Below are 26,909 nucleotides of genomic sequence, written 5' to 3' on the forward strand. Positions count from 1 at the left end.
AACAGGTGGTCCCCGTTTGAAGGAGAATCACTGGCAGACCCTGAACTTATGGGCTAGGGAGGAGAGTCCCTCCCCTTTTCCCTTGGATCCTCTGGGCGCAACCGTTGTTAGCGCGCCAACCGGGCACTACGCCTCCTTTCCGCGCCCTCCATTTGGCACCGCTCCCTGCGTCGGCGTCGCACGTCCAGCAAGTCTTCTTCCCACGCTCTCTCACTCCCGGGACTGCTATCTATGCCAGGAATGCCGGTGGGAGGAATCTCTGCCCCCTGTTGGCCCTGGGAAGGATGAGCGCGCTCCTCTCCCAGGAGCGGCTGCTCTTCCTCAGAATCAGAACTACTCTGGGATTCTATGTGCCCAGTGTCCACCCTGACAACCATGGCTTAGTGTTATGTGTGAACCAGGTCAGTGACTCTTCCAAGGCATAATCTCATGTGGTCTGAAGTGATAGAGGAAGGAAAGCTACTAGTTCTCAACATGTAAACCATTTCCTCTTCCGTTCATAATAAGCAAACCACCACAACAGCCAATTTATGTATTTCCATATATTTCAACAGGAAATCACAACGTACTAGCAAGAATTTGGATATTAGCATTGTTAGTTTGCCCTAGGGCAGAATTTGCCAATCCATAACTAAGGGTTAGAGAGTGACTTCTTAACCACTGTGGCTTATTAACCACCCTGCGAGTGCGAATTGCATGCCGTCCGGATTTGCATAGTTACCCTTGCCAGTGCAACTTCTTGTGTTGTCCGAACCCGACAAGGGTGGCTTGTTGGGGTGGGTAACAAGCCATTGCACAACCCATGGCTTCTGAGTCATTTGTTACCTACTCCAACAAGCCACCTTCACTGGGTTTGGACAACACGAGAAGCCGTGCCAGCAAGGATAACTATGCAAATCTGGCCAGCATGAACAGGGTAGTTAACAAGCCACAGGGGTTTGTTAACCATCCTGCAATTGTGCGAACCAGGCCTAGGGGGCTGGGGGGCGGGAGACTCAAACTTCATATAGCACAGAGGCTTTGTGGTTTTTTAGCAAACCATGTTTTACAGAAAGCTTACCTTCATTCGGCATTCTTTGAGTAAACCTTCCACAAATTTCCAATTTGTCTGAGCAATTACAGCTGGAGAAAGATCGGAGAGTTTGGGCTGCCTCAGATTTTTCCCCAAGGTCCTTGCTTCTTGCATGTACTTCTAATCCAATCAGAAAAGAAGAACTGGAATGAACACAAAAAGCAGAGCAGATACCTCCACCCTCGTTAACCTTACATAATGGGCAAACTCACACTGCATGAAAACATAAAACATCTGGACCATGGTGATTCCCTTAATGTTTTCAGAAGCAAGAAGGCAGAGAATATCAGAGCGGGTTTTTCTCCTTTGAGTTGCCATGAGAAACCCACCATCTATGGGGAGTTTTCTGTTGTTAGCTTGAAATGGCATTCTGTGGACTCGCAGACAGCAGGGTGCCTCAGGAAGAAACACAGGTGTTCACAGGAAATTTTTCCAGGGGGGTGCCTGTCATATATGTAGATAACTAGCATCAGAGAATGGGCCTACCACTTCTGGTAGATCTGGTGATGACCATGCAGGTAAACCTGGCCTCTGAGAGAAATGGATACTAGGTCTACCCCTCCACTGTTTCTCAGTTGGTAGACCTGCTGTCCATGAACAGATAAACATGATGTCTGGGTAATGTCCTTCCACCTATGGCTGAAGCCCTCACTTCTTTCCCAGGCAACCTTCATCCTCCTCCAGCTGTTAATTAACTGCAGCAGCAGAGGCTGGTGGCTCTGATGTCAGTGGGGCGGTGAATCTGCTCCAAGTTTCAGTCAGAACAACTGAGATAGCTCAGGAACTATCAAAGGTGCAACCTTGGATAGCTCATTAAGAGTTCTGACTGGTTCTGACTGAAACCTGGAGCAGATTCACCGCCCCACTGACATCAGAGCCACCAGCCTCCACTGAACTGCAGTGCTAGTATAAGCAGCTTCACAGCCATCCCCCACTGCATTCCCCCCACTCCACAAAACCAACATGTCAGGAGACTGCATAACACTGAACTTCATTGCAACGTTGTCATACACTATTCTAACTCCTCCCTCCCCACAAAGAAATGGGCATAAACTGGGCTAGTTTGCAGGGTTGGTGTAACCTATGCTCTTTCAACCATAGCCCATTCCCCAGTAATGATGGACTTTATCTGGACTAGCAAGGTAATTTTTTAGATGCTCAAACTCAGGAGGAAAACATCATATTGCTTTTGTATGAAATAAGACCCAAGTTAGAAAGATCATCTTTGCTGCTATCTTTGGTTTTGGGGTGAACACAGTAGTGCCCAATCACAGCTATACTAAAATCCTGAATTTCTGAATTTTCTGTGGGGCAGCAAGGACTTCTCCACAAGGGAAGGCTGATGAAATGGCTTTAAAGTGAATGTGGAGGGTGTCATTCTAACTTTCTTTTTGTGTAATTGCTCTGCTTCCCTTTGAAGTCAATCATTGCTATGACTTCATTTGTTGGGTAAAACACTGGAAGATGGGAGCAGGATCGTTTTTCATGAAACGAATGGGCAGAATAGTGCCTGCACATTTTGTCTTGAAGCTTGGGCTCTACAAGGGCTACAGACTTGCTTTTAAAAAATGAAACTGGGAATCCAGGGATTATGGTTTATTGGGGATAGGGTATGGCAATGCCCCCTCTTGTTGAGTCCTGCATGGATGCCCATGGGGAGGAAGGGTGGGCTGCTGATCCATATGGACTGTCAGGGACTACCTTTAGCTATAAAGCCCCCACACTGGGCTTCTCCATCAGTGAGTGCATGGGAACAGAGGATACCCAAGACACTGTGTTGCCTGAGGAAGAAAATCCAAATCTTTACACAACCCAATCTTAAAAATATAAAATTAGATACTCAATACTTCAATGCTTTTAAACTGTATCCCCAAATCTGCTGAATTAAGCTGCCTAACAGTAGGGCCGGCGATGTCTTTTTTCAGGACACATCTCACACTTCTGATCACATACTACAGTACAGAACTGAGTATGTGCGAAACAGCCACTTGGACAGAGCTGGAAAGGGCTGAACTACAACTCCAAAAGCCAAGGACAAAACTCTGGCTCCGTTGTCATCAAACAGGTTAAGGGCGCAATCCTATGAGGATAGGTGACTGCCTCCGAACTTGGAGGCAACCGCCTATCCGATGCAGGGCAGGAGAAGCATGGAGGGGATTGTTCCCTCTGTGCTTCTCCTGCCCTGCATTTGCAGCTAGACAGCCAATTTTGGATGTCTAGCCGCAGGAAGGTGGAGCGGGGGAGGAGGCTGCCAGACGACACATAGGATGTGTCGTACCGGCATTTCCTTCTTCCCTGCCCTGGAACGCCCTGTTTTGGCTGCTTTGTGCTCCTCTTCCAAGCGCGGAGCACGAGGCCATTCCGTGCTGCTTGCGAGGCAGTGTGGAGGGGGGGGGGGAGAAAGGACAGTTCTCCAGGACCTGACCTCAGAGCACGGGCTCCAAGGTCAGTTCCCGGAAATCTACATATCCTATGGCCGTCTAGCTGCTGACTAGTGGCCATAGGCTTGCTCCCTAAGTCAACAATGGTTACAAGTGGCTCAGGATTTCACATCTCAGTATATTTAGGAGTTGTTTATATTCTCTTGGCACTTTTGTGTGGCCTTTTCATCCCAAACTGAATTCTGCTGTTTGCTTTTGTTTTTAAAGAAATGTATACACAACTGCACAGAACTGTCCTTACTCTTTACCAGGGAATGACATGAATTAGACTTTCTGGGGGGCAAAATCTGAGATCAGGGGCTTGTCTCTAAACCAGCCTCTCCAATCTGGTTCTGGACTGCAACTCCCATTATGTGTTTGAGTCCGATGGTGGTTGGGAATTATGGAAGTTGCAGTCCAACACATCTGAAGGAAACCAGGTTGGGGAAGGTTGCTCTAAACTTTCTCTTTCTCTCCCAGTTTTTCCAATATCGTTCCCTCCAGATGTGCTGGGCTGCAACTCCCATCATCCCCAGCCAACATGGCTATGGGCTGAGGACAGTGGAAGTTGTAGTCCAACACATCTGGAGAGCACCTGTTGGGGAAGGCTACTCTGTACCATTACTAGAGATGCGAAGGCCTGGAAAACCCCCCAGAAAAATTCAGATTTCCCCCCAACTTTTTTTCCAAGGACCATTTTGTTTTTTTCCCAAAAATTGGAACAACTTTGGATCATAAAATATTTTCTTTTAGAATTTAAGACAAAGTATTTATATATTGCTACCCAGACTTTACTCCCCCCCAAATGATTTCTAAAAATGGTAATAAGCACACTTTTATAGAAAGACTGGAGATGTAAAATGTCTGGAAATAATGAAACCATGGGGGCAAATGTTTTTTTAATCCTCTCTGCAAGATTCCCAGTATAGTTATTTCTTTCCTTATTAAAATTATTGATCTAAAGCATATTTTACTGATAGACATTTATGCTGTTTCCCAACATGTGAGTAGAGTCACCACTGAATTCTTGACAGTAAATGTGCATTCTTGATAGTTTGGGCTTTGTTCTATACAGTCCTGTGTTTCTGGGATTGTTCTGGTTAGATGGTGTAGCAGTCATTTAATGTAGTTCTAATCTATTCAGAAAATAATTATAAGTTTACTAACTGAGTTTACTTTTAGAAGTTTTAAAATACAATCATAATTTTCTGAGCAAACTAAGTTATACATAAAATATCTTTAGGATCAAAAAGGCTGCTTTATGTTCCTAAAGCAGACCTCCCCAACCTGGTGCCCTCCAGATGTTTTGCACTACAGTGCTCAGCATTCCTGACCATTGGTCATGCTGCTTGAGGCTGATGGGAGCTGAAGTCCAAAACATTTAGCGGACACCAGGTTGGGGAAGGCTGTCTTAAAGCAACAAAGTGACTTGAGATCTGTAAGAAGTGTTTAAAAAGTAAGTATTGCTTATTTTTCAATTTTCCCAAAATTTCAGTTTTTCCCAGAAAAATCCCATGGCACCAAAATCTCTGGATATTTTATGTCTCTAGCCATTACAAGAAATTAGTTCCAGTCCAGAGAGATGGGGCAGGGGAGCAGCAGGGTAATTATTTTCACTTTCATCATTGTGCAAAACTTTCCAAGGCTTGCAGCGTGCACAATTTGTGTTTTTTAGTGGCAGCTGCGTGTAAACACACAGTCATGCCTATTTTCTTGCCAGGCCTATTCCACTGCAGGATATAGAGATATAGAACTGCAAGTGTGTGTTTGTTCTCTTTCCCTAAGATCAGAGTCTAAGCATCTCCCTGCTCCCTTTACGGCCTTATCTGCCACTGTTCTGAGTCAAATGAAATGTGATGTTAATCATATCTTTGAATCTCATGTTTGGGAAAGAAAGAGGAAGAGAATCCCAAAGCATGGATTCAGAGATGTGGTTAACACATCGCATCTAGTCCTGCTGTCAGCAGTTGGCAACCAAACTCAGTTATGACCCATTGGTCATAACGAAAGTCATTCTCTTCCCCGAAGTGTTAGGATAGGATAGATAGAATAATGCACAACTCTGAGCTAGGTGTGGTGACAAAAATGTGTAGCATTGAAATAAGTGATTGTTTAGGTACCAAGGAGCAAAAGATCCTGGAAAAACAGCAGTAGAGAAGAAGCTGCAACAAGCGAAAGAGAGAAAAGGCTAAGGAAGAGATGGGTGGTAATCATTCAAAGTGTGTGGTTCTACTTAAACAAGTGAGAGAAAACACCCACCTATGTTGGTCTTTGCAGGCCACTTTGACAACACTAAGGGTGCAAACCTATGCTTGTTTAGACAGAGAAAAGGCAGCCATGCTGGCTGAGGAATGCTGGGAGTTGTAGAACGTTTTTCTGTCTAAACATGCAAAGGACTGTGCCTTTCACAGAGGAAATGGGGTTTGGAGGAACAGAATGGTCCTGGCCTGTCTTTGCCAGGACAAAATTACCTACATCTTTAGGCACTGCAAAAGCCGAGAGTCTGGATATGAATGCCTCTTTCAAGTCCTGTATTGTAAACTGGTACAAGGAATGGGCTCATATCACTTGCCTGATCAGAACCACCCTTCAAACTACCATAGGCATGTGCAAAATATACTACCCCAAAAAGCAGTGGTTAGCGTGATGGAGAAAAACAGCTCTTGGCAAAATCAAAAAACACATACCAGGCAACATTCAGAGAATGATTTTTTAGGTGTCCGTGCAGGAGGGGGTGGGCCCTGATCCCACTCCCAGAATGCCATTGAGTTCTGACGAATCAAGAACTCCTCCGATGGCTAAGAGGAGGCGGACATAACCAATGGTAGAAACAGCAGTTGGAGAAAAAGAAGAAGGCGAAATACGCATGCATAAGGGTTGAAGCAAAAACAGAAAGAAAAAAAGAGTAAATACAGCACTGATAACGAAAAAAATTAAAGCATGGAAGAAGTTTATATCAAACAACACAAGGCAATGCTTTGAGCTATCACATTTAACAGCAGTAAATGCTCACAAACAACACTTTGCTTTGTTTCAGTAGAATAAGCTTCCATAGTTGCACATAAAAATGCAGGGTCCTTCACCCTCCCACCTAAATTGCACGGATGCTGGGTTCAGCAATGTCACAGAGGCCAAACAGCATAAGAACATGTTACTTGGCCAATGGAGAAATAAAAAGCAAAAAAGCAAAATGACTTTAATCACTGAGAAAAGCCTGCATTTTGTTTCTTTAAAGAAGGGGAGAAAACGCTAAATAGGAAAAAGACACAGACAAGATGATGTTTTAACAAGATGTGCAATTTCAGGCACAGCTATAAATGTAGCATGTACCATTTTAAAGGGCTAAGAAACATCACACACAAATACATACACAGGCACTAAAACCAAAACAAAGCTTGTTTGTTTCGTCTGAGCAATTAAATCTCTAGATGAGATATACTTACATGGCAAACGTAATTATAGGCAAACAAATAAACCTGAGGCTCTAAGGGCAGAACTATATATTGCAGGAAACATTGGGCAACCATCTTTTACCCATAACATGCAGGAAGATTTACCCAGTGGCAGCTGGTGACTCCAGTTCCAAAAGGGCTGCGATTCAAAACAGGTTTTTAGCTACCACCAGCCAAAACTCTGGCTGGTGCTAAATGGCGCTACCCGAGGTGCTAAAAGGTGCTATCCAAGGTGCTGAACCCTAGCCTCAAAAATGTGCTCAGCACCTTGGATAGCACCTTTCAGTGCCTTGGATAGCACTGTTAGAGTTTTGGCTGGTGGTAACTAAAACCCTAAATGGAATCAAAACCCCTCTGGAACTGGATTCACCAGCCTCCACTGGATTTACCCTATATTTCCATGCCATCCAGCTGTGTGTTTCTCTACCAGCAGCCAATGATGTGGAATATGGGTGGGAAATGCGAACTGTGATAATGTCATGACTACTGCACATTAGGAGGGGGAACTTGACAGAGGAAATTTGACATATGAAGCTATTGTCGGCAGCAGTCTCATGTCACGTATAACTCAGTTCCACCCTAATATTACACACACAGCACTCTATGACTGGGTTCAGGCAACACAACAAGCCGAAGTACAGGTTGAGTATGGCTTGAGTGTGCAGTGTTGTTGAACCATGGGTAGTTGTTGAATCGTGGGTTGTTGCATTGTGTGAACCCAGCTGCGCTAACAACCACGGTTTGTAAACCGCAAAGAACCCATGGTTTGCTGTTGTGTTGTGAACTGTGGGTTGTTCATGATTAATAAACCATGGTTTGTTAGCACAGCTGGGTTCACACAACACAACAACCCACAATTCAACAACAACCCACACTCAACCTGTACTCTGGCTTCTCATGTTACATGAACCCAGCCACTGTGTGAAGGGGACTATCTTGTTAATGTCAAATACCCCTTCTGTAAAACAAATCTGACCCTTTTAGAATTCCTTATTAGCTAGTGAGGGGGACAGTGAAGGTTGCACGTGGCCGGGGGGCCGCATTGCCCACCCCTGCTTTATTCGAAAGTGGAAAAAGTTTAATGTGGCAGCCTGCCTCTGTTGAGACTGTGAACAAGTTCCTTCAAGTACATTTGCAAGTTGTTTTGAAGAGCTGAGTAGTGGGGAACTGGAATATACATCTGTTAAATAAATAACTGCATAGAGGTGACAGGTGTATGTGAACCTGAGAAGCAAAGCCACTGTCAAACCACTTGCAACAGTTTTGAAATATTGCTCATCTCCAGCCTTATTCCCCCTAATGCAAAAATGCCAAACTTGGAAACCTGAAGGGTTGAGTCTTAACATACATGTAAAACAATTAAGGGTGGAATCCTATGCATGTTTAGACAGAAAAAATCCAACAATGCCCAGCATTCCTTAGCCAACCTGGGAATGCTGGGAGTTCTAGGACTTTTTTCTGTCTGAACATGCATAGAATTGCACCCTAAAAACTAGACAAATAACACGATATCAGATTTATACTTCTCTGCACTTCCCTTCCCCTTTTTCAGATTGTAGCTTACAACAACATTAAATTAAACCAAAGTAATACTCATGCTCATACACATTCATGCCAAGATTCTGCATGGTTTTTCTCGATGCAAATTATTCTTCACAAAATAATGCATGCATTTTACATTTTGTAATACCTGTGTATCAAGCCCTTTCTTGCACAGCTTTAAATGAATCAAGAGGTGCTTGGAAAAACATTCAAGCATCTAAAAATCACCCAGATTAGTAGCCTATCATTTCACAACCACCCCCGCAAAGACACAGAGCCTCAGTCTGCCTGCAGTTAATAACAGCATGTACCTCTCTTAAGTCATTGTCCAAACCAATGTGCTCCGAATGCTGCCGTATGCGGTCTTTCCTGCGCTGTGTTGTAGCACTGCGACTGACCCACCGACTGAGGTAATTTGATCGGAAAGAAAGAGGGTGAGAAGACTGGTAACAAAATGTCAGATTCCTAAATTTCACAGAAGAAAATACCATGGTTTTAAATGCTCTAATACAGCTTTTCCCAAATTGGTACCCTCCAGATGTGTTGGACTACAACTTCCAGGGTGCCCCAGCCAGCCATACTGGCTGGGCATGCTGGGAGTTGTAGTCCAACACATCTAGAGTGCCCCAGTTTGAGGATGGCTGCTCTAATATACATGCTCACAAGCCTCACATCTCTAAAAGCAACACAGAGGGGCATATTACAAATAGACAGAAGATGAAATAATGAACAGAAAGCAGCATGTCATGTACATGTTCCAAGTTATTATTTGCTGGCTAATAGAAGCACAGAGCATGAAGGGACCTCAAAGCTCATCTAGCCCACCCCCATGCCAAGGCAGGAAGTCTACTGCTACAGCATTCCTAATAGGTGGCCCACCAAGCCTTCGTCTAAAAGCCTTTAATGAACTACGGTCCACCACCTTCCAAGCCAGTTGATTCCATGGTCAAACAACTCATACAGTCTTCCTAATATTTCATCTAAATCCTTCTTATAATTTGAATCTGTTGGTTCAGGTTCTAGCCTCTGGAGCAATAGAAAATGAATTTGCTCCATCATCTATGTGATAAGCATATCTTCCAATATCTATCTTCAGATATTGGAAGATGGCTCTCTCATTGCCTCTTAATTGTCTCTTCTCCAGGCTAAAGCTACCCAGCTCCTTCATCCTTTCTTCATAGGACTTGTGTCTCCAGACTCCCCACCATCCTTCTCAACTTCCTGTACATTGGGGGTGGGTAACACACAGCACATGGGAAGCATACACCCCCCCTGGTCTTTTCTGCGCCCCCCACTTGTCCCGTCACCATGTGGCAACAGGGGAAAAAAGCCCTCTTTAAAAGGGAAATTAGTGGTTTGCTGCTGAATCTTGATGGTATGACAGCAGCAAACATCTGAAGGCAAACAGCTGAATTTTGGCAGCATGTCAGCAGGGGCAACTGGGGGCAGGGGTGCAACCCGCGCTGTGAAGTTACCCTCACTTGCTATACACGTTGCCATATATTGGTTTATTTAGGCTCATGGTTTATTTAGGCTCATTTATTTAGGCTCATTGGTTTATTTAGGCTCAGACAAACTGCCGACTATTTCCAGTGGCTTTAGATATGCAATTTCTTTATGCCTGGAGATTCACCAGAAGATCCCAATTTACCTTCTGCCTGCCCCACAGCTAGTAGGCTTGTGTTTGGTGAGAGAGCCTCAGCGAGAGGGGGGATAGGTCCATATGGCAGAGGATTTGGTGTGTGGATCTGACTGGTGACTTATACATCATTTTGGAGGAGCTGTTGTCTTGCCACTACTGATTTAGCTCTTTAAAGGCTGAGCCCGTGAGCACTTTTGTAACTCCTTTATTTATTTATTTCATTTCAGTTCATTTCATTTCTATACCGCCCAATAGCCGAAGCTCTCTGGGCGGTTCACTACTTTTTTAAGTAGTACATGAAGAACACATATGAACCACACTGGTTTTTCATAAGCTGTGCTGTTCATCTTGCAGATTGCTCTGCCAACCTCTCAATGCATGCAATCCATTATGTTCCTTTGCAAGTAATTACAAAGAATTACAGGATGATCAGTGGAGATTAGTGTATTAGAGAGGGAGCTTATTTAATCGCTTTGATTTTGCAGCATGCATGTCTGATTTACTCCAAGTCAACTAGCACTTGCAAATCAATTGAAGGAACCAAATGAAGACTTTTGCTCCTGCTTGATGGGAATTCTTTTTGCTATCAGAAAGGGAAATGCTGAAGTGGTTTCCCGGTTGGAAAACCAAAAACAAAAGTAAACATTTTGGTCTTGGGTTAAATACTGATAGCTTGACTACAAACACAAAGTTTTAAGCTAGCAAGATTTAAATGCAATGTCCAGAAGTTAATGGGAATTGGAGACTGCAGTACTGCTGTAATATGCACTCCAAATATATTAGGGCAGCCCCACAGAAGGTGCATTAAACTAACATAGCTGAAGCGAAAGCACAAGATGTCAGAAACCTCTGATTGGCTTTTTTTCTAGTGACCAAGGGAATTGGATTTATTTATTTTTATTACATTTATATCCCACCTTTCTTCCATCATGGAACTCAAGGTGGCTGCATGTGGTTCCCAGGTGGTCTCCCCTCCAAGCACTGACCAGACCCAGACCTGCTTAGCTTCAGCAAGGTGGCTGCCTCATGTGCCTTCAGACTCTGCCCTGGGACCTGGGCTCACCACTGAAAAAGCAGTCTAGTTACTATGTAAACAAATGATGCACATATTCTATGGATTCTTACAGTTTGGAACGCTTACTTGTTATTGGTAGGCCCAGTTGCTAATACATCTGACTGAAGCTTGGGGAAGAAACCTTGTTCATATTTGCCTTGACCGATCTTCATATCAAGCAAATGCGGATGAATTGCAGTGTGGTCAATCTTCGTGAGCCGCTGTTCGATGGCCTGAGCTGAAAAGGATAATCAAACACACACAAAACATCAGTTGCTTAAACCAAGAAATCTCTCTTCCACAGCCTCTGGCGTCTGTTGACTTGGAGAAGTCTTGTGCCGCTGTACACAGGTGAGCTAAAAAAAAAAAAAGGCCATTAGTGAATGGGATTTCGCTCTATACCGAGTACACTTCAGGAAAGGCTTGTAAGCTAAGGGAAAAGAGCAGGAGTCTTCTTTATTTCTGTCAAAGCCCTGGAAACATCCATGTTGTGGGCTATATGTGCACCATTTGTGCACATATGACACATATGTCATAGAGATGACACAGATGTCGTGAAAAACCGTCCATATCGTTATCCACAAATACAAGTGGTGATGATGCCTGTTTTGCAACAGTCATTGGCTGAGCTGCTGAGATATCACAGAATGTTCATGAACATTCCAGATCAGCTACTGAAGGAATTAAGCTTTCAACAGAAAAACGTTCACACCTAGTCTATCAGTGAAAGGTCAGTATGGCTAGGGGGCGGTGGGACCCCTCATACTTTTCACTTCCTTCCTATCTGGCCAAGGACTGGAAAGTTGAGTAGGGAGGGACCATAGCGCAGTGGTAGAGCACCTGCTTTGCATGCAGAAGGTCCCAGGTTTGATCCCTGGCATCTCCAGGTAGGGCTAGGAAGGAATTCTGCCTGAAACCCTGGAGAGCTGCTGCCAATCAGTATTGATAATACTGGGCTAGATGGACCAGTGGTCTGAGTCAGAGGCAGGAAACCATATCTATGGCAAACCCCCCTGAAGCCAAGTGACCAAAGGAAGGGGTTGAGTATGCAATTCAGTGAGAAAGAGAAATAGGGAGAGTATATAGGAAGTTGAGCATAGAAGGGGCCACCATCACCACCACCCCGCAGTTCAAAGCACTGAGGAATGTTAGGGAGGGGAAACACATTGTACAAGCGAAGCTGTGTGTTTTTGATAGAAAGGGAGATGGCAGAAGAGGAAAAGGTGAAAATACTGGGCAGAAAGAATGACGAACCGAAGGAAATGTGGACAGTGTATACAGTGGGCTGAAAAGACGGAAGCCTCCTAGTACCCCCAAATCATCAGTTTTCCAATGTGAGCTACAATTGGAATTGCAATGGATTCCCCACACATTAGCACTTTCTCGGTGCATATATTCTGCAATGTTTAATCTACACCAAACATAACAGAGCTGTGTAGGCGGGAAAAGGACAATTCCTCTGCCACGGCCACCCTGTCCTCTGATTTATTTTTATTTATTTACAATATTTACATACCACTCCACATCAAAAGATTTTGGAGCAGTGGATAACAAGGATAAAAGAATAAAACACCATGTTAAAACAATTAAAACATTTTAAAAGAATCAAGTTCCAATAAGTTCTGGATTTAATAACCTGCGGCTGGTCACTCAAGGAAGGCTTCCCAAAATAATGTCTTCAGAAGGTGCTGGAAGGAATACAGAGTTGGTGCCTGACTGACCTCCAAAGGCAGGGGGTTCCACAGGAAGGGGAGGCTCTTTTCCTGGAGGACTCCAACCAGGCCATGGATCCATATGGAATCACCAGGAACATGCCCTCTGATGATCTCAGTGACCAGGCAGGTTGGTAAGGGAGGAGGCGCTCTCTCAGGTATCCTAGTCCCAAGTTGTTTAGGGCTTTGTACGCTAGTACTAATACCTTAAACCTGGCCTGGTAGCGAATATGTAGCCAGTGCAGTTCCCTCAGCAAAGGAGTTGCCTGCTGAAAAAGGGCAGCTCCTGACAACAGCCAAGCTGCTGCATTCTGCACTAGCTCCAGCTTCTGGACAGGCCTTACGGGCAGCTCCACATAGAGTGCATTGCAGTAATCCAGTCTTGAGGTTACTAATGCCTGTACCACCACGACCAAGCTATCCCTTTGCAGGAGAGGCTGCAGCTGGCAAACCAGCCGAAGCAGCAAGCTCTTTTCCCTACTGCACTTGTAGGCTCTTCTCTGCCTAGGATGTCCCATTGCTATCCCATTCCCATCCTTTAAAAGTGTACTTATAGTATGTCTCCTTCCTCAAAACATTGGTACGTGCAGCCACAGATTTTCTGATGCAAAGGATGGGGAGGGGGCATACTCCCAGTACCAGAGGGAGACAGGATAGTGTCCTTTGCACCAGCTGTATCAAACTAAGGGCTATTCGAATTTGTGCAAAGCTGGGTCTAGCAATAAAACAATGGGACTGTTTGCATGTAACAATGGCATTTGGCAGCAAATCATGGGTTAGTTAACCCAAGATTTGTGGGTTGTGTGCTGCACATGAACCACTTTTGGCTTGCAGAGACAACTTACGAACACCCCATTCATAGGTAGTTAGCATGACATCCAAACCCAGACACTTTTAAGTTATTCGTGGGTTAAATGCCCCAGAGTTAACCCATGGTTTCTTCTTACATTAACGTGACGTAAAATGTGTGTGTGCTAATTTCAGTGGGAGCTGGTGGCTTTGATTTCAGTGGGGCTGCGATGCCACTCTGGCTTTCAGTCAGAACCAACCAGAACTCTAAAGGAGCTATCCAAGTTGTTGAACCTATTTTGGGGATAGGGTCTAGCACCTCAGATAGTTCCTTTGGAGTTCTGGCTGGTTCCGACTAAAACCCAGAATGGAATCACTACCCACTCCCCTGCCCCGCAATCAGAGCCACCAGCCTCCACTGGCTAATTTATAGGTATAGATGCAAATTTAGAAAGTACTATAACTTAAACAAAAATCCATCTCACCATAGTGAGGACGACAGGTGACATTTGTGCCTATTCAGTCTGCTGTTCAGGTGCGAACTTCAAGGCCCCTGTTCTCCCCTTTTTATAATTCTTTATCTTTAAACTTTGCATCCCCACAATTCCTGGGTTAGTTCCCCATGATTTGCCACTGAATGCCGCCATCATGTGCAAACCAGGTCAATGTCACACCATGTGCCATGGCGATCTGAAGTTCAGTTGGTGGTCTATGTGAAACAGGGCTTTGTCAGAGATGGCGACTGTTCTGGGGAACATCCCAGGGAAGGTCACCGGCTGGTTCCTTTTTATCCTTTGAAACTAGTTAAAATCTTATTTCAGAAGGCTTTAAGCTAGCAAAGTAGACTTTTAATGCTGATTTTAAATTGCTTTAAATTCACACAATCTATTTAAATGGTTTACATGTGTTAGATTGTTTGAATTGCTCTTTTATGTTTTATTATATTGAAATAATATAGCTGCAGGTTGTTGTCCTGGACTCAAAGGCAGGATACAGATGAAATAAATATCATACAGCTTAATTCAAAGTAAAAGCTAGCTTTCAAGTAGGTAGAGGACTTTTTTTATTCTCACTCTGTTTTTTAACATGGATATATCTTCCCATACCTGCTTCTTTCAAAGTGTTGCACTTCTGATACGTAGATGTTCTTAATGCAGGAGCCCTGACATTATACAGCCTTATCTTCTCTATTCGGGAGTCAAATACCCGCAGAAGCGGATCTTTTTCTTCCCACTGGGACATAATTTTATTGTCGATGAATGTTGCAAACATTTGGGTTTCAATGAAGTGCGAGAGGAACGGAAGGTAAGGCTCAGGTTGGTCAGAGAGAAATGAAGCCTGGAGTACGGGGAACCAAAAACAAAGAAGCAAAAAAACAGTTATAACATGCGGTATACTTATGTCCCCATTTTGTTAATTGGCCAATTATGTCACAGGCATATTTTCAGGGGCTACATGCAAATGTTGACTTATAAGGAAAGAACAATGGATATTGGACCTACCACCCTCTACCTCACTTTCCCCACACCCAAACAGGTACATGTATTTCTCTCCATCTCAGTGTGGTGAGATCTATATAGGTTTATATCTCCCCTCCATGTGCGCTGAGATTCCACCACACCTTTCCTACTGGCACTGCCCAGTCCAGCCGGGAACAGCTGAGGAATGCGCCCATCAATGTGCTCTTCAGCTTTTCCCAGCACCAGTCAGCCGGGGGGGGGGGGCATGCTAATTAAATGGGGAGGACTGTGCACAAGGGGAGTCATTCCTGCCTGTAAATTCCACTCGCCATAGGCCACCACATAGCTGTTTGGTAGAGCACGATTTTGATGGGGAGGACACACAGAGATGACTCTCCCCACATGCCATCCTCCCCACTGTGCTCCTGTCAAATAGCTGATTGGCCAGCTGGGGGAGTATGATTTTGGTGGTGGCAAGAGAGTACCCATGAGTTGCCCACATGTGCCCTATTTGCTACTTGTCACTCTTTAATATAGAGATCGGTCATCACAGCTGGCTGGTAGACATCCCTCTTCAGGGCAGATACCCAAGACCAAATACCTCAAGTATAAAAAGGATAGCCTTGACCTGATCACGGGACTACTCCAGAAATATATTTTCTGAAGAGAGGATTTATACCTTTGCTGGAGCAGATAATACTGGCATTTCCACCACAGAAATTAATACAATGTCCAAAGAAGCTATCAGGAAGAGCAACGTAATTCCAAATCTACATTTTAAATGGGAGGAAAATCTATGATGTCAACTTTGCTTTAGATTAATTTCATTGAGAACACTGTTTCCTCAATTGTCTCCTTCAGCATTTCTCCTCTAGCCCAACTTGTAATGCTTTTTCTTGTAACCACTTCTTCATTTACCTGACAGGGCCTAGACAAAACCAGAGCAGACTGAAATAAAACTATCCCCATTTACACTTGCTGAGGAATTTTTTGGTACCAAAACGCAGATGGGGATGTATTCTTGGGATGGGGGAATTGTATACATAAAGCTGTCTTAGACCAAGTCAAACTAGCCCAGTATTCTCTACCATTGGGGTCTCCAAAGTAGTACCCACAAGCACCAGTGTGTCTACAGAGGCCTCTCTTGGTGCTGCCAGGCTACCTGCCCCTCCTGATTTTAATTTGATTTCTTAAGACATTTTAATTATTATTTTTAACTGGGAGGCTGGCATGCTGCAAAGAGAAGGGCTGCCTGCCAGCACCATCTTTATTTTGGTTCATAAGAGTGGTTTTGTGTTTTGGAGCAGTTACCCCACTTCTGTCTTGTACTTAGGTAAGTTACTTTTCTTTTAAATCTCACCAGTTTGCCTTCTGGGAAATGAGTGTTTTGTGACCATCCTGTGACCATCCATGCCCACCTTGGAAGCCATTTTATGAATGGGCAAGCCCAACTCCTCCTAGCAACCATTTTATGACAACACCCATTACACTTCCTCAAAATTGCAAATGTGTCCGCTGACCCCAAAATTTTGGGGGACCCTGCTCTACTAACAGACAGCTTCGCTCCAAATAAAATTTTTAGGCAAAGAGCTTTGCCATCCCTGCTACTTGGGATCCTTTTAACTAGTAATGCCAAGGACTGAACCTGGCCCCTTATGCATGCAAAGTGCTTGTGGTCTACCCCCAAGTTATGGGCCTGCAAACAGCAATGCAATTGAATTTGCTTAGAAGGAAAAGATTTGGCTGCATTTACTTTGTCAAAATTTTGCATCTGTTCCCTGTTTGTCAGCCACGATTCCCTGTCTTGTGCTGCTTGAATGACGAAAGCCTCGTAATCAGAAAACATCTGTGTGAAGCGGTTGGCGAACACCTCCCGGAGCTGCACGTTCAGCTTGTAGTCTTTCAGCTCCCTGTCTTCACACTGGAGTTTAATGTCTCTTCCCTTCTCTGCCAGAGGAGCGGTGAGGCTCATTTTATCCACTGAAACCCCTGTCCTCTTAGCCAAAGCATGGAGGCGGGCGATCGTTGCATTGCCTTTCAGCAGCTCGTACATGTTGATGGTGTTGCTGGGGATGTTTCCATTCTTTTTGTCGTTGGACAAGTCGTTAAGGACGAGGTTCTTCAACTTAGTGGCACTGTCGCTACAGTGGAGGGCACCTTCAAGTGGAATTCCAAATTGAAGGAGAACTTCGGAGATTTCTTGGATGAAATTCATCTTGTTGGGAAACTGAGGAAGCTCTTCTGGTAACTCGATAAAGTGGTTATCGATATCCACAAAGCAGAGGTTGGCCTGGGGAAAAAATAAACAAACCATATATATATATATATATATATACGCGAGGAAATTCACATCTCATACCTCTAGATTTACCCTGTGCAGTAAAAATGAACAGAATGTTTGGACCTAAGAGCCCAGGTTCAAATACCTCAATTGGCCACTGAAATTAACACAGATACTTTCAGGCAAGTGGCTATTTCAGCCTAAGCCTACCTGGCAGCATTGTTTTGAGGCCCCTCTGACAAATAATAATACGTGTAGTTTTGCTTGCCATCAAAATGCAAATAACCACCCACCCGCATGCCACCAGAAACAAACCATTTGGGAATACCTGTCAATGCTGATCTGACACAGAAAACACAGCAGTAACACTGACTATGTGATCAGTCTGCCAAATTTTACAAATCTGCATTTGCTTTCACATCTTTGATCACATATCCTGGAAAGACAGATGAAGCACAATGGGGAAAATGGCGTGTGGGAAGAGTCATCTCTGTGTGTCCTCCTCCCCATCAAAATCGTGCTCTACCAAACAGCTGTGCAGTGGCCTATGGCAAGCGGAATTTACATGGGAGGAGAACATACAGGGATGACTCCCCTTGTGCACAGTCCTCCCCATTTAATTGCAGAGTAGCTTATAACCTTTTTAGTGGTTTGATAATCTTTGGACTTTTACTGTTCAAGCGGTGGGAAGGGTCCAAAGGTATCACGGCATTAGCACTAAATGCTGCGTTGGCGTAAACCAATGCTTGCCCAGTGTAAATAGCATTTGCTAGCACAGCGGGTTTCCTAGGAAGCCGGTCACGCTAGCAAGTGCTACTAATGTTACAGCACCATGGGTTTACGCTAGCACATCAATCGCACTAGCGTCATGACACTATTGTATCCTTCCCTATGACTGCTGCTGGGTTTTCCCCCCTTGTCATGGTGTGTTATTATTGTGTTTTTAGATTTCATCAGTATTTAATATTTTGTATTGCACGCCACCCTAAGGTACCCAGTGGCTGAAAGTGGTAAATATACATTTAGTAATTAAATAAAATATTGCAACCCCTCAAGTACAAGCAAGGGAGAGGGGAGTTTCACCTTAAATATAAAGAGTAAATTCTAAAACACACAAAATATTCATGACTCAGTTTGAATAGGCGGGCATTGGATTACTGGAAAATCCATAAGAGGAACTTAAAATGTTTTTTAAACCCTTTCAGCTGATTGTGGCATTGAGACAATAGACAATGTGGGCCCAAAACATTTTAGCGCCACAGGCAGTTAATCTAAATACCCTCTCCCACCGCAGTAAGAATAAAATAAATCCAACAACAAACCATTTGCTCCCCTTTAGTAGAGAGCCCAAATTTTGCCGCTTGAGGCAGCTGCCTTACAATAAGGCTGGCTCTAGCTGTGACATTTAAAAACATACACAGTGATTTCTCTGCTCAAGTGGAATATTCTATTTGAAAGTAGGAAGTGAAGAAGTAAAAACTTTTATATAAAGCAATGAAGCCTCAGCAATAAAGTGGTGCCTTGGAGAAGATTAAATTTCACCCCCTACTCAAGTCCACGTATCTGGAATTCACTGCTCATGAATTTGCTGTGCTGAATGAATTGAGTGCTGAGACCAGTTTATTTCCCCTGAGGGGACAGAGGCCTCAGATGTACCAAGCATGACAAAGTAGCATAACAGGAGACCTAGATATTCACAAGGGCAACAGCAACTCATTCTTGTTAGTCTTTGAACTGATGTTTAATTGGTACCAGTGGCTCTGTCATTCCCTCCAGGGCATGTTGAAGAAGTCCACTTCCAATGTGCTTCAAACGGAAGAAAAGGGCTATAATCTGAACTAAATCCCCAAATTACATTAATTAGCTCGCTCATATATTTAGAAATATTTTTAAGGAGGACATTAAGCAGGGAAGGACTGCAAGGGCAGCATTCCAAGGTTACTTTTGACATGCTATATACAGAATGTAATTCCCATCGGCATATGCCATGGGAGAGAAGATATTGCTCAGAAGCAATCTGTTTGCACATACAACAGCTAAATAGTCTGCAGAACTGTAATTCTTTCTGTGCTTTTGGCTCAAATAAACTATCCTCTTATCTACCAATATTTCATTTCAAAGGGCTTTAAAATATCAGGCTCTGCATAACCATTTAAAAATGTGAAATGAGATTTGAACCCAGAAGATCCTAAGGGATCCCCTCTTCCAAAAACACCCAGTGATAATGCCAATGAACACCCTTAAGAATTCACGATGGCCAGTGGCTAGAATTTTATCTCAAGTGCACAAATGGTTTATATTTAGCCCCAAGAGCTTGGAACTTGGCCTGAACAATAAAAGCGACACAGAAGTGAACCATCATTCACTAGCACTCACATGCTAAAAGACCAAATGGTTTTACCGTCTGTAGAAAGCCTAATTCAGTCTCCAACCTCCTCCCCTTCTCTGTTAGTTGCAGAGTCATTTCTTAGTAAATGTAAGGGCAGCATGAACAAAATTAATAATTGCAAGCTTGTAAAAATTAGAGACCATTTACCACCAAAAGGCAGAATTAAATTGTACATGATACCCTCCCAGCAATATTACCAATGCTACCCACTACGTTTATTTAATCCGGCTTGCCATGACCATCAATTCAAAAACTGGACAAAAATGTTGTTTCTAAAACCTGGTTTGCAGTGTGAAAACAGGAGGTGTGTGACTAACTGATGACTTGGAAGTTGCAGCTAATGCAAAATGCAGCAGCTAGACTGCTCACCAGAACATCTCATAAAATCCGTATAACACCAGTTTTAAAGGAATTGTACTGGCTGCCAATACGCTTCCTGTCGGAATTCAAGGTTTTGGTGATGACATTTAAAGCCCTAAGCAGCTTGGAACCTCAGTATTTGAGGGAGCACCTTTTCCTATGTATGCCTGCCCAAGGACTGAGATCTGTTGGAGGGGCCCTTCTCTGTGTCCCACCAGTGCGAGACATGGGACGTGGGAGAGGCCCTTCTCTGCTGTCGCACCCCGGTTCTGGAACATCCTTCCCTTGGAGGCCCGATTGGCACAGACACTGGTTTCATTTTGGCACCAAGTAAAAACGTGGCTTTTTACCAAAGCTCTTGAGGGCTAAATGCATTCCCTAAAGTGGCAAACTTTTAAAACTGTTTTAGATTTTAATTGGTATTAGCTTATTTAATGTTTAATATGTTTTTAGCTGTTGAAATTATTTACTGTTTACATCTATTTTATCTGTACACCGCCCTGAGATCTTAACGATATAGGGTGGGATATAAATGTTTAAATAAATAAATAAGTAATGGTAGGGTACAGGAAATGTGGATTATGCATAAGATCTCACTGAAAGCCATGGTTGGATAGCTTCAATGCCAAAATGCAACATTTTTCATGAAACTGTGTTTTTCACAACATTACAGTATTTCATCACATAGTAAAATCCAATGATTTTATATAACCATGTGAAAAAAAGCTAACAATTCACTGTCACTTTATTCTACCACTAAATCAAGGGCTGGATTTAAAGTATGATTTGTACCATGAAACTTATGGGGTGTGGTAGATCACACTTAATACTGGAAAAAGAGTGAAGGGGTCTTTAAAAAAAAAAAAATCCCACAAGAGATTTAGGAGTAGCACACTTGGTACTGAACTTTCACAGGGGATTTCTGCTCCCATAAAGAAAATAGACCAGTTGCTTTTTTTCTGCCTGGTATTACTACCTCAGCTTCCTGAATTATGGGAATGCACAATATGGAGTTGAACTCAAAGACCCCAGTCCTGGGAACATAACATGTTTAGATGGTCAGTTCTGTGAACACCATGAGGTTTAAGACTTCACTGGCATAATCAAATGTCAATGATGATTATGACGATGTGTGCACACGTGCACATGTGTTTATACATATGTATTTTTTTCCTCCTCCCTCTCAATCCTCTTTCCTTTTGTGTCATGCCTTTTTGATTGTAAGCCTCTGGGCAGGGACCATCTTATTTCTTATTTTTGTAAGTTGTTCTCAGAGCCTTTTTTGGCTGAAGGGTGGGATAAAAATGCTATAAATAAATAAAATATTCTGCTTTTATATTAAATGTACACAATAATAAAGGAAGGCAATAGCAGTATTTTGGAGGGGTGGGGGGTGGGATAACCGTCACGTAGATGTTTCCAGAACAACACTGCCAGGTGCATAGCAGTAACAAATTCCAGGAGAGTATCCATGGCTTTATTTGGATGTCACACTAAACTATGTGTTTAGTGAGAATGAGCCCAGTCTCTCCCATATGGATAGGAGGGAGTCTGGAAGCTTTTCCTTCTACCTTTGATTAACCTCAGTTTGAGGTATCATGCAAACTAGGAGCTTTGTTTAATTTTACCTATGGTTAGTTTAAACAAACTAGCTTCATAACCCATGGAAGGATGCCAAGAAGAATTCTGGCTCCGCTAATTAAGAAAAACACATTGGTTGGTTGGTCGAAGTCCCTTTTTGTCACTCTGAGGTCAAAGTCAGGACTCTTATGGTGAGTTTATTGAATGAAAGGCCAACACTGGGTATATACTAATGCAAGTCATTGTACGTATACATTTTTTTTACATTTATATCCTGACTTTCCTCCAAGGAGATCAAGGCTGCCCCCTCCCATTTTATCCTCACAACCACCCTGTGAGGTAGGTTAGGCTGAGGGAAGGTGACTGTCCCGAGATCACCCAGTGAGCTTCATGGACCTAATGAACCCGAGTCTCCCCAGTGCTAGTGAGACAGTTTAACATCTATGCCATACTGTCACATGGATAAAAACATTATATATTACAGTTCTGAATACCCTTTTCCCTGAGGAACACTGCTTGTGTTTGAAGCGTTCCGTCTTTTCTGCGGGTGCTTTTTTGTGCATATTGTGTTCAGCAACCTGGTTCTGCTTACTCTACGCACAAAGCTGATCATGCCATGTTAGCCACTTTGATTGTATTTATAAAGTGGGACAAAGGAAATAAATAAACCACTTTTGGCCTTTCCTCATCAGATTTATGTGTGTGAATATCTCTGTTCTGAAAATGATTAACCCCAGAATTCAATGGAGGTGGACAGGGCTGGCGTCAAAGTTAGGCATGGTTGGGCACCTGCTGAGGGCCCACCCCCCAGCAGGGGCCCCCTGACAAGAGCTTCCTGGAGTTGCCCCTCCTCTTCACCCTTGTAGCCTGGTTGTTCACCTGCCTCTTGCTCTGGCTCAGACAACAGCAATGGTGGTGAGAAGGAGCGTTCTCATTGGAACTCTACCTGTGAAGCAAGCAAGTGGTAGCAATAATAAGAAAGATGATGATGAGAAAGAGCAGCTGGTGACAATGGTGGTGAGAAGGTCGACTCACTGAGGGAGCGGGGGCACGGAGAGGGCCCTCCAAAACCTGGAGCTGCCAATCGACGTTGGGGAGGGAAGAAAAGTCCTGGAGAAGGCTTCACTCATATGATTTCATACGATAAATCACTCGTATGATTTATCCACTTCTTCCTCCTCGGCACCACAGACAGAAATGAATGACTGCACCAGGGCGGTTCTTTCTGGCAGAGTCAGAGAGGTTCCATATTCAAACAAATGCAAGATCGCCCTCTTCAGCCATTCACTTCTACCTGGTGCAAGGGGAGAACGGGAGAGAATCTACATGAAAACTCTTAAGTTCATTCTCAGTATTCCCTCCGATATTGTGGGGGGAGGGGGAGGCCAGGGATATTAATAACAACCGAAGAAATCCTAGTTGTTACTATTTGCTGTCCAAGCCTATTGCACATAAATGCTGGTGCTGTGTTCTACGATAATAACAAAAGAAAAACCTCACTCTGTTGTTTCTGGCTAGACAGAATTTATATTTAAACAGAACCTAATGGATCTGTGTACTCCAAATGCATAGAAAAGCCACACACCCCCCTATGGAATTTAATGCTTAGTTTATAGCCAGTTAAACCTAATGAAAGTCCTTAACTCAGGGAGCCAAAATTCTGCACTGAAAACAGTGTTAAGGATCAGCTGCATGCAACATTCACCTCTTGGGGAAGTTCCAGTTTGGAACGATCTGTTCCCTCCTTGGATTGCAGACCCATCAAGTAAGGTACAGGAGCATCAAGAAAATGCAGGAGAGAGGCTGGGAGGATAGGGACATACACGTGTTGCCACTGAAACGGGAACAGCAGCGTGGTGATCCCCTCTGCTACAGTCATCAGGCGCTGATAGTCTGAACAGAGAAAGTCAAGACAGAATGACATTTAAAACACCCATTACTTTGGAAAACCCATGAACAATTCAACATCAGGCAGATGGCAACTGCAGAGCAATTCGCAAACCCACAGGACACACTTTATAGAGTTATTCATCAACATGATTTAATGTGCGCTGGCTGTTCAAAATGGATTAAAATATTAACTCACAACAATTGCACAAACAAAGCTATGAAACTTTAACTAGATGCATCCAGCTATGATACAAAATTTAAAAAGTGAATTTAAGATAAACACCAGGAATGCTCAGAGAACAGCAAAGCAGAATCATGTACATTGCTTTGTTGAATTGCCAGAGGAAAGGCAATATGCAGATGGGATGAGAAAGGAATGAACAAACAGGAAGAAGTGCTGTCATGTCCTTTTTCGCTCATAATTGCTCATTAGGTTGAATTTTCAGCTCATGTGTTAGTAAATTCCAGATTCTAAGACTGCCTGCAAATTCACCTTAAGGCAGAATGAGAATTAGCTACATAAACATAAAATGTGCCCTAGGACTGATTTTTAACACGTTTCCATGCGAGTACTCCAGTCAAGTTCACAGATATCCTGTCAGCATTTTATTCCTGTGTATTCAATTTGTTTCTAACCAGAAAAGCATATTTGCACAATAACTGATATAAATATTTCACTCTTCTGATGCTGCCCAATGCTGTTCTAAAGATGGCAACTTCAACTTGGTCATCAATTCATTTCCTCAATATTAGAAAATGCAAATAATTCCAGAGTGGGTTGCTTTTTTAAATGCGGGTTTTAAACACACACACACACACACAGATCTCTCCCTCTCTCTCTCTCTCCCTCTCTCTCTCTCTGTGTGTATAGATAGACTGTGTGTGTGTGTGTGTGTGTGAGAGAGAGAGAGAGAGAGAGAGGGAGAGAGAGAGAGATTGTGTTTGTTGGGGGGGTATTCCATGGGACTGATGTGGAGTTACACGTGGATAGCAGGAGGTTCTCCAGTCTTAACAGTTATTTATTTATCTGAAGTCTGAACACTCGTTGCTCTATTATCCTTTGTTGGTTAATTCATAATGGATTCCCACAGGAGACTTATGCACATCTATTCATAATATACACATAGCACTGCAAGCCAGACTAACTAGGACAGGTCTCATGACTTTCCCAACAGCAAATCAAGGGTTTGCCTCTGGTTCAAAGAAATCTTGGAATACTTAGCAAAAGTATTTAATAAGTGTGCCATTTGGAGAGAGAGGCAATCTCTCAAGTATTCCAGCCCAAACTTTAAAGACAGTTTCAGCAGCTGATTTTAAAGGGAAGCTATCTTAGAATTGCTCATAAGGTATTAGGTTGGAAAATATGGGCCAAATCCATTCGAAATGCATACATCACACATTTTTATACTGAATACCACTAGCTGTGCTTCCCTTTACCTCTCTACTGGAGGAGCATTAATGAGTAAAATAAAAACCACTGCCTCTCAAGTATATTATCCATTTTTATGGATTTTACTCAAATATCTGTATTTGAATATGATGCCATGCTTTCAGCATAGGAAAAAAAATAGTCTGATCAACATTAATGTAGGAACTAAAAAACTATATGTCCGGGAACGGGGGGGGGGGGGGGGCACTAGAGGTCCAAATTCTCCCTTACTACAGACACAATGAAGGAGGGTAAAAACTGGAGGAAAACACATTTTTAGCAAGGGGATAGTGAAGGAGCAATTTGATTATCTCGACCTTTTGAGACACATGAGCATTAATAATGTATTCACAGCCTTAATTTTCTCCATTGCCAATGGACAGGACTGTATTTCGTTCTCTCTCTCTCCCTCACTCACGCAGAGAACTAATTTCACAGTTTAAAAATAGTCTTGTGGCAGTGGCTGGCTTTTCTAGAAATCCATGTCCACAATGGATCACCGTTCGAGGTAGTGGATATGCACTCCAGCTCCCTATGACCTAGGGCTGACAGACAGCCACCATACACACATGCTTCCAGACAGTATCCTAAGACCAATACGTAAGTTTTTTACCCATGACTTAAAAGTCATCACATGCCATGTTAAGGAAGGCACAAACCACAGCAGTTGACTACAGACATGCCCCCCATAAGCATGAACAGGAGAATGAGATGCCCTTACTGTTTTCTGGCACCATTTGTTTGCAGGGCATGTAGAGTAAGGCATACTCCAGTACCTACCCAATTTACCAGAAAACTGGTGTGGGAGGAAATCCCGCCCTTTGGTTCCACAGCACCCCTGCTCTTCTTAGCAGGATGCAGGTGTCTGGGGACACCAGGAACTTCACCCTCTCTTTGTCTCCATTGGATTTTTTTGTGGCGGAAATCTAGTGATCTCCTGCCCTACCAAGGTCTGTCGTCTAAAGACTAAAAGTTAATGAAAATATGCCCCAGTCCCTGAGGTGGTCAAATTCTGGAGAGATTTAATTCATCTAACTGGCACCAACATGGTTATCGTTTCTGCCCCGGGCAATCATTTCAATTTTTTCCCCTTCTTTTTAACAAGTTTATATTTTATTATTATCTTGTTTTTGTAAAACTGCCTTGGAAGCTCTATGCATCGAATGAATGAATGTGCAGGTAAAAATGCTCCCAAACAGAAAAAGGCTTCAACTGCAAAGCCAGGAAGAACCAAATTCTTGTTTAAATTGCTTGCAGGCACACATCCAAAACCGATTTCCTAGTTTCTGCAGAGCCAACAATTTAATTCACCCTGTCTCCGATACCAATCTTGTGCCAGTAGCATTATGTTACTGATCCTCAGGAAGTTGTATTAACAGCCGCAGAACAGGATTATTTTGCAACTGTTGGAACACCACTTCCTGCCACCCCCCAAATTTCATTACGCTCTTCTTAGGCATAAGGAAACCCTATATATTTAAAATAGTTTTAAACCTTCAAAGGGCAGCACAGAAATTCACATACAGAAGTCAGTTTCGATGCTGAGGTAATTGCTTTCAAAAGAGCAGAAGACCTTAGGAAGCTATTTAAAATGTGTTAGAAAAAATATTGGAGGGTAATGCCTTGAGCGTAGCAGTTAAAAGGGTTATTACCCAAAATATAAATAACGCTTTCCCTCAGAATCTGCTCTATTCCTGAAAGTTATAATTTTCTTGGAAGATAGACACTGCCTTCTGTACCAATGGCCTATCTTTAAGTTGTGCTTTAGACTAAATTTGTAACAGAATACAGAGCATCCTGCCTGTTAAAATAAATGTGCTTATATCCAAAAGGATT

The 26,909-nt window shown here is 43.2% G+C and overlaps 1 protein-coding gene across 4 annotated transcripts in view; it reads right to left on the reverse strand.

The window, feature by feature from the left end:
* Window positions 1–26,909, reverse strand: part of DENND5B (DENN domain containing 5B) — a 161,467-nt gene that overhangs the window by 41,440 nt on the left and 93,118 nt on the right. For 3 of the 4 annotated variants that reach the window (XM_084809412.1, XM_084809410.1, XM_084809411.1), the window contains 6 exons: window positions 23,460–23,647; window positions 16,897–17,433; window positions 14,790–15,021; window positions 11,270–11,420; window positions 8,798–8,891; window positions 1,061–1,192 (listed from right to left, as the gene is read on the reverse strand). In XM_084809412.1, the coding sequence (XP_084665538.1) occupies window positions 1,061–1,192; window positions 8,798–8,891; window positions 11,270–11,420; window positions 14,790–15,021; window positions 16,897–17,433; window positions 23,460–23,647 (1,334 nt within the window). Of the gene's footprint in view, window positions 1–1,060; window positions 1,193–6,179; window positions 6,291–8,797; window positions 8,892–11,269; window positions 11,421–14,789; window positions 15,022–16,896; window positions 17,434–23,459; window positions 23,648–26,909 lie in introns of all 4 variants that reach the window. The other variant, XM_084809413.1, reaches the window with a different exon arrangement.

The sequence above is a fragment of the Heloderma suspectum genome, chromosome 7, assembly GCF_057233095.1.
Source record: "Heloderma suspectum isolate Gila_16-S chromosome 7, 16-S_ref, whole genome shotgun sequence".
Classification (NCBI taxonomy): domain Eukaryota; kingdom Metazoa; phylum Chordata; class Lepidosauria; order Squamata; family Helodermatidae; genus Heloderma; species Heloderma suspectum.